Source organism: Phycodurus eques, chromosome 13 (genome assembly GCF_024500275.1).
Source record: "Phycodurus eques isolate BA_2022a chromosome 13, UOR_Pequ_1.1, whole genome shotgun sequence".
In the NCBI taxonomy this organism is placed as follows: domain Eukaryota; kingdom Metazoa; phylum Chordata; class Actinopteri; order Syngnathiformes; family Syngnathidae; genus Phycodurus; species Phycodurus eques.
This window is the reverse complement of record NC_084537.1, coordinates 2957930-2970146: the sequence shown is the minus strand read 5'-3', so window position 1 is coordinate 2970146 and position 12217 is coordinate 2957930. Positions and strand designations below refer to the sequence as shown.

Here is a 12217-nt window from a genome sequence, read left to right as displayed (position 1 = left end):
TCCCTGCACTGTCGAGGTGTTCTAGGATGAAGTGCAGTCCCATGTTGACTGCATCAACCGCAGACCTGTTCGCTCGGTAGGCAAAATGCAGGGGTCCACCGCGGGACCTGTGACGCTCTTGAGGTTGTCTAGCACGAGACTTCATGGCCACAGATGTCAAGGCGTTAGGCCTTGTGAAAGTGTCCTTTTCAAATCTGCAGTAGAAGGTATTCAAGTTGTTGGCTATTGTGCTATTATTCTCAGGTTGGGGGGATCGTCGCTTGTAATTGGTCAGCGATTTGAATGCATGCCAGACTGATTTAGAGTCGTGAGCGCTAAACTGTTTTTCCAACTTTGCTGCATAGTTCCTCTTTGCAATGTTAATTTCTTTAGTCAGCAGGTTTCTAGCTTGATTATACAGGGCCCTGTCCCTGCTTTGATATGCGTCCTCCTTAGCTTGGCGAAGTTGCTGAAGTTTGGCAGTGAACCACGGCTTGTTGTTCTTGAATGTGCAAAATGACTTTGTTGGTACACAAGCCTCTTCACAGAAACTGATATTGGATGTGACAGTGTCCGTATATTCATCCTGGCTGCCATCTGAATTTTCAAAGATACTCCAGTCTGTGCAGTCTCAACAGCTTTGAAGTTCCATCTTTGCTTCTTTGGTCCACTTTTTCACTGTTTTCACTGTAGGCTTCGCACATTTAAGTTTTTGCCTGTATGTCTGTATTAACTGAATTAAGCAGTGATCAGACGAGCCCAGGGCTGCACAAGGTTTGGGGCACGGTATGCGTTATTTAGCGTAGTATAGCAATTGTCTAAAATGTTATTTTCCCTGGTGAGACAGTCTATGTGCTGCTTGTATTTAGGGAGTTCGTGGTTGAGTTTAGCTTTGTTAAACTCCCCGAGAATAATGAGGGGTGAGTCCGGGTGTTTTTTTTACAATTTCGCTTACTTGTTCAGCGTGCATTATCAGTATGGCATTGGTGTTAGCTTGAGGCGGAATATAGACACCAGCCAGAATGAATGATGCGAACTCGCGAGGCGAGTCGAATGGCTTACAGTTCAAAAACAGCGACTCCAAATGTGGGCTGCAGTGTGTGCTGAGCTCCGTGACGTTCGTGCACCATTTTTCATTGATACAGAAGCATATCCCGCCGCCTTTTGTTTTCCCTGATGATTCCGTGTCGTGGTCTGCCCTGTGAAGATGGAAGCCAGGAAGCATGACAGCGCCATCGGGTAGAGCGTCACAAAGCCAAGTCTCCGTAAAGCACATGGCAGTGGAACGTCCAAAGTCTTTACTGTTCTTTATCAAAAGATGAAGCTCGTCCATTTTGTTGGGTAGGGAGCGTAGATTCGCGAGGTAGATGGACGGAAACGGCAGTCTGTATCCTCTCTTGCACAGTTTCACCTGGATGCCGCTTTCCTCTGTGGCGTCGCCTGCGCCTCCATGCGCTCTGGTGAGCAACTCAGGGAAAAAACTGAGCGGATTTGCGAAAGTTGGTGAAAGAAACTCTGGAGTAGCCTCCTTGATGGTTAGCAAGTCTCCCCTTGTGAAAGTGACTCGTGTAATGTCTCCAAAGACAAACGAAAAACACAAAAACAAAAACAATACTAGAGAGCGCGTAACCGAGGCGACCACACGGGTAGGCGCCATCTTGATTGACACTCCTCTGTGTATTTCCCTATAGATCCCACGTAGATTTCATGAAATATTCTATAAATTTCTACTCCTTGTTGTGTTTTGTGTGTGTTTTGAGTTTAATAATGAAAGAGAGAGAGATAGTTTGATTGTGATATTAAAACGTAAATCGAACTAACCCGGAAGTGAACCCAGGCGTTCACCTTCAAATTTTTTTTATAAATAAATTAAGTTTTATCCAACGCTGATATACACTACACTTTATACTTTTTATATTTAAAAATATATATCTGTTTGTGACTTTCGGGTGAGTTGGTTGTTATCTTGACTGGAGACATCTCGCAAACATCTTCCTGGTGAGACCGCCAGCAATATTTTGGTTTCCCAGGTCCCGGAAACCCCGCAACTGATCAACCTCGGCAGTCTCGGTGATGTCTCTTCCAGTGAGATATGGCCTTTAGAGTGCATTGGTGAATCCACAGGAAATATAAGCTCTATTAAAGTTTAAAAACTACAACGGTGGCTTTAGCCAACCTGCTAGACACTAAAGTACAAGGTCTGCTGGTGTAGCGTATATTAGTCAAATAAAAATGTTGTTAATTTGGGAGAAAGGAATAAGCCGGAAGCGACGCTTGCGATACTTCCGGTTTAATGTAATTTTAAGTTAAAATTAAAGTGTTATCTTGACTGGAGACATCTCGCAGACATCTTCCTGGTGAGACCGCCAGCAATATTTTGGTTTCCCAGGTCCCGGAAACCCCGCAACTGATCAACATCGGCAGTCTCGGTGATGTCTCTTCCAGTGAGATATGGCCTTTAGAGTGCATGGGTGAATCCACAGGAAATATAAGCTATATTAAAGTTTCAAAACTACAACGGTGGCTTTAGCCAACCTGCTAGACACTAAAGTACAAGGTCTGCTGGTGTAGCGTATATTAGTCAAATAAAAATGTTGTTAATTTGGGAGAAAGGAATAAGCCGGAAGCGACGCTTGCGATACTTCCGGTTTAATGTAATTTTAAGTTAAAATTAAAGTTTAAAATTGTTAAAATCAAACTAATATGTCTCGAAAAGGGCACGACGTCACTTTTTATAGGTATAAAATTTACGAAAAATGACAAACATTTTTATCAGTCTCATAATCTGAAGGTTGCCACACTTTATAAAATTTGGAGTTCGAGATGACAAAGGTTTACTGAAACTCGGAACACACAAAATACAACCAAGAGTGGAATTTATAGTATATTTAATGAGCTCTACAAGGGATCTAGAGAGAAACACACAAATGGGGTCTAACTAAAGAAATAAAATAACACTAATAATGGTAAAACACAATCCAGCCGAAAGACATAGTCTCTCCAGCGTGTCCTGGGTCGTCTCCGGGGTCTCCTCCCGGTGGGACATGCCCGGAACACGTCACCAGGGAGGAGTCCGGGAGGCATCCGAATCAGATGCCCCAGCCACCTCATCTGGCTCCTCTCGATGTGGAGGAGCAGCGGCTCTACTCTGAAATCCTCCGGGATGACCGAGCTTCTCACCCTATCTCTAAGGAAGAGCCCAGACACCCTGCGGAGTAAACTCATTTCGGCCGCTTGTATCCAGGATCTTGTTCTTTCAGTCACGACCCACAGCTCGTGACCATCGGTGATGGTAGGAACATAGATTGACCGGTAAATTGAGAGCTTCCCCTTTCGGCTTAGCGGCTTCTTTACCACAACAGACCGATACAAAGTCTGCATCACTGCAGACGCTGCACCAATCCGCCTGTTGATCTCGCGTTCCATTCTTCCCTCACTCGTGAACAAGACCCCAAGATACTTGAACTCCTCCACTTGGGGCAGGATCTCATCCCCGACCTGGAGAGGGCACGCCACCCTTTTCCGACTGAGGACCATGGTCTCAGGTTTGGAGGTGCTGATTCTCATCAGTTGGAACAGGCCCCCTTCTTAAAAAGGGGGACCATTTCACCCCAGTCTGCCAATCCAGAGGCACTGTCCCCTGTCTTAACCAGGACAGCCCCACAACATCCAGAGCCTTTAGGAACTATGGGCGAATCTCATCCACCCCCGGGGCCTTGGCACCGTGGAGCAGAGTCTTTGCTTCAGCGACCACCAAAGCTGCATTCCGCTTGGCCAGCCAGTACCCATCAGCTGTCTCGGGAGTCCCAAAAAGGCCCGATAGGACGACTGCTTCAGCTTGACGGCATCCCTCACCGTTGGTGTCCACCAACGGCTTCGGGGATTGCCGCCACGACAGGCACCGACTACCTTACGGCCACAGCTCCGGGCGGCCGCCTCGGCAATAGAGGCGCAGAGCATGGTCCACTCGGATTCGGATTCAATGTGAGTGAAGTCATCGGCACGGCTGCGTTCAATCCCACCATGGAAATTAGCTAACTCTTCCTCTCCCCCTTTTCGCAGTCACAACGGGCACCCTTCGGTACTAAAATATGGTGCCAATTGATTTTATGTGACTCTGTAAAAAAAAAAAAAAAAAAAAAAAAAAAAAAAAAAAAAAAGCACCAACTCTGGTACCCATCCCTCCAGAGATGTAACATATCACTGCCCGAGAGCCTCGGTAGCTTGAGATTGTACCACCAAGGTCCCTGTCTTCGGCCACCAACGAGCTCACACTGTATCTACGCCCTTGGCACCTCCCAAAGGCAGTGAGCCCCTGGGTGCAGACCAGGCCACCAGACACTCGGCATCAAGTCCCACCCCCAAAGCCTGGCTGCACAGGGCCTGTGTCCAGATGAGGAAAAACTGTTTTGTCGTCATCATAGGGGCGTTTCTGTACCATGCTTCGTCTTTGTTCCTCATTCTCTGTTCTTTTTTTTTATATATATTGTGTAGTCATTTTGATGTTAGTTGAAGGTCTGTGAGTATCTTTGCATATTCTTTCATCAATTTCATTTTCTAATTTTTGTTGAGGTTGTTTTGTATAACGACTATGACGTGATTTTGGGTTATGATTACAGTCTTCCCAGCTTCCTAGAGGGATGGGATGAACATTGGGGAGTTACTGATCTCCCAAAAAAAATCTTAAGAATACAAAATATTAAAGCACCATGGTAGAGATTTTTATTTAGACATAGTGATATTGCTGTATGTTCACCAAAGATGTTTGTGTGTATATTGGAGGTAGTTTTTTTTATCAACGGAATTTATCTGAAAGGAAATAGTCAATCCTTGAAAAAGATTGGTGTACTGAGTTTTCTTTAGTGTTTGATGTTATTGTACCCGTTCTGTGAAGCACTTTGTGTTGCTTATGAAATCTGCTATATTGACAAAGAATTTAATAATTGTTCAAACTTTGTGTTCATAACAATGCTTGACTCGTCAACAGATACTGTTCTAATTTATAAAACAGATATATAAATTAGAATTCAGTTGTGATGACATTTTAGTTATCTTTTACAGATTAGCAGTATGCAGTGGGCATTTTGGACTGGAAGATTTTTCTCTGTCCTCTTCATCAACACTCTTGGAAATCCTGGAGGCCATTAAACATCCGAGGTAAGTGTTTGGTAAAACTACTGCGTTGGGATCATCCACAGTAATCTCGTCAGGGGGACGGTCTTTATTTGAAACAGTCAGCATTTCACGCATTTGTTTCCCACCTCAAATCTAAACTGGAACTTACTTTAAAGAACCTAAAGGTGCAGCCTTTAAAGCAAGACTTCTTGTTTGTTGAACACGTTTCACCTTTAGTCCAAAAGGCTTCTTCAGTTCTAAATTTTAGGTGGGGAATTCCTCTATTTTTTCCCTGTGAATGTGTTGTCTCGGGGTGTTCAACAATAGGGTGTTGTTGTTGTTGCCCAATGTGGTTCGTGAAATGACCGTCCTGCATATTAATCAGTCATTCACTTGTCTTGTGGCAAAACAGCTCGTTAGGGCATTATCAGAAAACGATAGGTAGTGCCGAAAACCTCATCTCTTTCGAGATGGCTTTTCTTTTTGACATAGATGGGTTCTTTTACAACTTTTTCAAACCAGCGATCTTCCTTATCTAGAATTAGAACATTTTTGTCTTCGAATGAGTGTCACTTCTTCTTGACATGAAAATGAATCACTGATTCTAGACTCGAAGAAGCCTCCTCTCGATGCTGTGCCAAGTTTAGCAAACTGCATAAACTGCTGATTTTGATAAACTCAGCAGTTGTTTCCGCAGTACAGTGCAGCGAGGAGTGCAATGACTTTGACATTGAAGAGACTAAGCAGCCACTGAACAGGCGCATGGCGCAGCATCGACGGGAGACTTCTTGGTGTCCTGAATCAGCGGTTCATTTGCATCTCAGGAAGAGACATATCTTCAAGGACCACAAATGTCCAAATTCAGGATAGAGAGGACCGCTGGTTTGAAAAATGTATCCGCATACATTTTGAGACCTATGGAGATACAGTGGGTCAAGGAAAGTATTCAGACCCCCTTAAATTTTTCACTCTTTGTTATATTGCAGCCCTCTGCTAAAATCGTTTAAGTTCGTTTTTTGTCTCGTCAATGTACACACAGCACCCCATATTGACAGAAAAAGCGGAATTGTTGAAATTGTTTCAGATTTATTAAAAAAGAAAAACTGAAATATCAAACAGCCATAAGTATTCAGGCCCTTTGCTCAGGATTTAGTAGAAGCACCCTTTTGGGCTCATACAGCCATGTGTCTTTCTGGGAATGATGCAACAAGTTTTTCACACCTGGATTTGGGGATCCTCTGCCATTCCTCCTTGCAAATCCTCTCCAATTCTGCCAGGTTGGATGGTGAACATTGGTGGACAGCTATTTTCAGGTCTCTCCAGAGATGCTCAATTGAGTTTAAGTCAGGGCTCTGGCTGGGCCATTCAAGAACAGTCACAGAGTTGTTCTGAAGCCACTCTTTTGTTATTTTAGCTGTGTGCTTAGGGTCATTGTCAGAATGGGTTGAAGGTGAATCAACCCATTCTGAGGTCCTGAGCACGCTGGAGAAGGTTTTCGTCCAGGATATCCCTGTACTTGGCCACATTAATCTTTTCTTTGATTGCAACCAGTCGTCCTGTTCCTGGAGCTGAAAAACACCCCCACAGCATGATGCTGCCACCACCATGCTTCACTGTTGGAACTGTATTGGACAGGTGATGAGCAGTGCCTGGTTTTCTGGTTTTCTTTTTTATTATATAGAAAGGTGTGTGGCTTTCCTAATCAAGTCCAATCAGTGTAATCAAACACAGCTGCACTCCAATGAAGGTGTAGAACCATCTCAAGGATGATCAGAAGAAATGGACAGCACCCGAGTTAAATATGAGTGTCACAGCAAAGGTTTTAAATAGTTATGGCTGTGTGACATTTAAGTTTTTATTTTTTAATAAATCTGCAAAAAAATCAACAATTACATTTTTTTCTGTCAATATGGGGTGCTGTGTGTACATTGAGGGGGGAAAAGTGAACAATGATTTTAGCAAATGGCTGCAATATAACAAGACGGAAAAACGCCCTCGTCTCTGGAGCAAGTTCTCTTGAAGAATTTCTCTATATTTAGCAGCTGTCATCTTACCCTCTATGTGGACTAGTCGCCTCGTTCCTGCAGCAGAAAAACAACCCCACAGCATGATGCTGCCACCGTCGAGGTCTTGAACCTCGGTCCCCCACGGTGGCAGGCGATGAAATTAACCATTTGGCCATGACTTCCCGCAGCGTGTTTGTCTCACGTCTCCCTCCCTCCCCGCACTATACCTTCGACATGGTAATTGGTCCATGCCTAATCTTCACAGGAGATGGCTGAAAGTAGACTTGTGGTAAAAATAACCCTACGTTTGAGCTGATCAGGAGGACGGAGCCTCGCTTTGACAGATGCTAGCGGCAACTTTTAACAGCTGCACAACAGATGTTTAAAGGTGGTCACTGCTGTCAATGCAACAAGGACACTGGAGTAAGGATGTAGCAATATCGTGCTGAGCAGGTTGGAAATACAAACTGGTGTATGGTCATGCTTTACTGTCAGTAGTGGAAAACCCCTTGTGTCTGCAGCAGTCAGCCGTACATGAAACGTAAAGAGCAGTGTGCCGATTTGGTTTAAACTGAAACTGTAAATGGTTTTAATACATTTCTAATGATCAGCACATAATCAGCACCAATAGTGCAGTCGTAGTCCATGCAAAAGAGTCCTTACCTGCGTCCTTTACGTGCCGCTTTTCCCGTTTACCATGGCAACCGGTGGTGTCTGGGTTGTTGATGCGATTGTCGAAGGAAAAATCGTTGGCACTGCATGTGGTTTCAGCGTGGCTTGATCTATGCCCGTGTATGCAATACTTTCTGCTAAATGTTTCCAAAAACTCGCCAGTTCGGAAGCTATGTATACTTGTTAGAAAGCCAAAGAGGATTATCTATCTAGAGCTATCAGTCTGTAAAGGGTTAAAAATGCATTTCTAAAGCTCTAGGACTCCAGTGAACCACAGTGAGAGCCATTTTCCACAAAAAGAAGACATTGAACAGTGGTGAACCTTTCCAGGAGTGGCCAGTCTACAGAAATGATCCCAAGGACACCGCAATAACTCATCCAGGAGGTCACAAGGGAACCCAGGACGACATCAAAAGAACTGCAGGCCTTCTTTGTTCAGTTAAGGTCAGTGTTCATGACTCAACAGTGAGGAGGAGACTCTGCAAAAATGGCATCCAATGCAGAGTTCCAAAGTGAAGACTACTGCTGACCATAAGGAACATTGAGGCTCGTCTTACTTTTGCAAAACATCAACAAAATATCTGAATGGTATATTATCCCAAGACTTTTGGGAGAGTATTCTATGGACTGACAAGACGAAAGTCGAATTTTTTGGAAGGTGTGTGTCTCGTTACATTTGGCAAAAATGTAACAGAGCAGTTCAGAAAAAGATTATCATCCCAACAGTTCAAACGTGATGGTCGTGTGATGGTGTGGTGTTCCTTAGCTCCTTCTGGACCTGGACGACTTGCTGTGATTGATGGAACCATGAATTCTGCTCTTTACCAGAAAATCCTGAAGGAGAATGTTCAGCCATCAGTTGGTGACCACAAACTAAAGCATACATGGGTTCTGCAGCAGGACAACGATCTATAAAACAACAGCAAGTCAGCTTGTGAATAGCTTTTAAAAACACAAAATGAAGGTTTTCGAGTGGCCAAGTCAAAGTCCAGACTTGAAGCCGATTGAAATGCCCTGGCATGACCTTAAAAACTCCTGTGGAAAGACTGACAGCATACAGGTGCAGGTGATGGGGGTGAAGTCTCGACGAATTGTCTTCTCACATCCGGGGCAGAAAGGTCAAGGATTCTCCTCGACGTCACCCGCCCTTAGGAGTAAAGATCGGCGATGTAGGGCAGGGATGACCGCTCCAGTTACTGAAAAGGGCCGATTCGGATCCCCCGCGCAGCTTGGGGCAAAGGTCCAGGATTCGCCTCGACGTCACCTGCCCTTTGGAGTAGAGATCAGAGATGTAGGGCGGGGAGGACAGCTCCAGTTACTGAAAAGGGGGGATTCGTGGTTGTTGGGTTCGTATGTAGTCGAAGGGTTCCGTAGACTCTATTCGCAGGGCACCACTGGAAGGTCTCAATCATCATCCATGCCAGTTGTTGCTGGTGAGGATGGTCCAACCAGTTATTAGCTGGAGGCCATTAATTTTTCACACAGTGCCAGGTAGCTTTGATTATTTGGTTTTGTTTCAAAATAGCAGTTTGTGTTTACATGGGTTTTCTTTGACTGATATTAACAGCATTTGTTTGATAAGCTTAAAGTGTGGAAAATATGCAAAAAATATATAGAAAATAGAAAAAATAGAAAAAAAAAATAGAATATAGAAAATATAGAATTTAGCAATGTGTCTATGGCAATCTGATTTTTGTGTGTGTTCTCTAATAACATAGGACAGGTGTACTGCTGCTCCCAGAACAGAGGGGTCTGCCGTGCAACTGCTTCATAAGTGCTGAGGTCGTCCACTGGTTAGTCACCAATGTTGAGGGTGTAGCCACACAGAGCATGGCTATTGATATTATGCAGGTAAAGGTTGCCTTTCTGTGATCCAAATCTTTTGGGTTGTTGTCTGTGTCAATGTCCTATCTCCAAATAGCAATTCTGTATTTCTCCATGAATAATTTAGTCATATGATTCATGTGGTATCATGAAACATCATGTTTTTGATTGTGTTCATGAAATTGTCTTAATTTCCGCTTAATTAATTAAATTTGTAACTATTATTAATATCAAGTGTACAGTAGGCATTGAGCCAACAATTGAACAATTGATATCCCTTGAAAGTACAGGAGTAATTGTAGCTACAGTATATATAAGATAATTGGGAATGTTAATGTGATTTGAATCCCAGTAAGTATTCTCCATGTACTGTAGATTCAACACTGAATGTTTTATTTTTTAATTTGGATGTATGTGAATAGTCTCAACATTGTGATAAAGTACTTTCTTTTAATATACCAAGGACTTGTAACCAACCAACTAACCATCCTTGAATATAAAATTCAAAAAAAGCTGATAGAAACATGAATTTGATTAATGGGGTCGAATTTCTACAAAATGATATCCGATACAATTACTAATCAATCAATCCATCATCTATTTTTACCCACTTATTTGAAGTGGGTGAGGGGGCCACAGGCAAATTTTCAGAACAACTGCGAGACATATTGTAGTGCCTCCACCGTGTCCAAGGTATGCAAAGTGCAGTACCCTGAAAAGGCAGACACACTAGAGGAGAAAAAAATAACTTTCATACTTTTTCAAGAGTTTTTTTTTTTTTTTTTTGCTCACCGTCTCATATTTGTTTTCTTTTTTGTCTTAGAAAATGCTGGAGGAAGGTTTGGTGGCCCATGCATCTGGAGATGCTATGCGGACCTTCGTTTATGGGTTCTACATCTATAGGATTGTGGCAGAAAAGGATGGTGAATGGGTTCAAAATCAATCCGATGCATACTGGTCATGTTTATTTCGATAGTGTGCACAAACAATTTCCACAATTACATAAATTACATGATTCTCTTTGTCGTTCGGCAGGCACACAGCTACCCCCGACGGGGGCCTGTGGCTGGTCCACTGCAGCCTTGGAAGATTTTTCCCTGTTTCAGAGAAAATGGTTTGAGGTGGCCTTTGTGTTGGAGGACCAACAACCATGTGACCTCCCAGCGTTCCTGCTGCCCTGGCTCCCAAGCCGACCAGCCTCTTATGCAAGCAGACATAGCTCTTTCAGTCGCAGCTTTGGAGGACGCAGCCAGTCAGCGGCACTGCTAGGTACAGACAGTTCAGCCCATATTGCACTTGAGAGCCTTTTCTTTTCTCTCATTCAGTTGATGCGGCATGTACCTATGGATAAGATACCCTTTATTAGTCAAACAATGATTAAATGTATGGGGAAAATCCTCATTAATCTTAAAGGTTAACACTTTTACTTAATTTTATCCTATATTGTGAAATGCATTAGCTCAAGCAATCAAAGACAAGGAATGACGGCAGAATAAATTATGACTTGACGAGAGATTACAGCATCTTTTTGTTTGCAGAATATCTGAATACGTCATTACATTTGCAAAGTGGGAGATTAGCAAGTTTTTTTGGCCTCTTAACTCTTTTCTTGCCATTGATGAATAAACTCTTCACTTTGAAACCAAACGTTCCCCGCCAGTGACGAGAAAACTCCCCAATTACGTTTTTCGATGGGGAGGGGCGCACCTCCATTGTGACTGCAGCACTGAATAAATTTTTCTGCCATAAAAACCGCCAGCAGATGGCAGCAGTGCCTTTGATGAGAGGTCAGTCAATAATATAAAAAGAGGAAGTGAGGCGGAGACTGGCTGAACCAGTGTAGAATATGAGAAATGTGGATAAAACACAAAAATGGAGACATACAGACAGGTGACAGTGGAGCAGATGGTCTCCAGGGACAAAAGTAAAAAGAGGTTGTCATCTTTAATGGATGACGATGGCGATCACAAGAGGAAAAGAAAAGATGACGCTGGAAAGTTGCAGAGGCTCATCTCCTGACGCTCCGGACAGAAACAAAAGAGGTAAGGGCTCATTAGCTCGCTTTCCAACTTTACTGGCTTCACCGATTAACCTTTTCCTTATATCAGTGATTCCCAACCAGTGTGCCGTGTGAAATGATCAAATTTTACCGAATTGCTAAAAAAAATATATATTTACAATAAATAATGCATCTTTGTTCATCTATTTATGCCAGTGAGGCATAGTGACAGACAGAACAAATGAATGGTCTTCATTAGATGGCAGGAAGTACATACAGTAATTAATGTATCCACTTTTTGTGACATTGTTTGTTGTTGTGCTGTGAGATTTTTCAATTGTAAAATATGTGCCATGCTCCATAAAGGTTGGAAATCACTGCCTTACATACATGCTATTTAGTCTACGAAACATTTGTTGCCAGTACAAATACAATATGTGTACCAATAATGCATTTTGTAGATGTGGAGTCTTGATGGCTAGAAGGACTAGTTATATAGACGTTTGTCATTCTTGTAGTTATAGAAAGCCTTGCCAAAAAAACAAACAAAACAAAAAGAGCAATGAGTGGAACGTGACCAGTGTAACACTTGTGTAAATGTTAAGTGGATAAAGTGCAGGAA

The 12217-nt window shown here is 43.0% G+C and overlaps 1 protein-coding gene across 13 annotated transcripts in view; it reads left to right on the top strand.

The window, feature by feature from the left end:
- The window catches only part of depdc5 (DEP domain containing 5, GATOR1 subcomplex subunit), a 222700-nt gene that overhangs the window by 177306 nt on the left and 33177 nt on the right, over window positions 1-12217 (top strand). For all 13 annotated transcript variants that reach the window (XM_061695209.1, XM_061695212.1, XM_061695211.1 and 10 more), the window contains 4 exons: window positions 5041-5136; window positions 9491-9623; window positions 10420-10519; window positions 10632-10865. In XM_061695209.1, the coding sequence (XP_061551193.1) occupies window positions 5041-5136; window positions 9491-9623; window positions 10420-10519; window positions 10632-10865 (563 nt within the window). The remainder of the gene's footprint in view (window positions 1-5040; window positions 5137-9490; window positions 9624-10419; window positions 10520-10631; window positions 10866-12217) is intronic.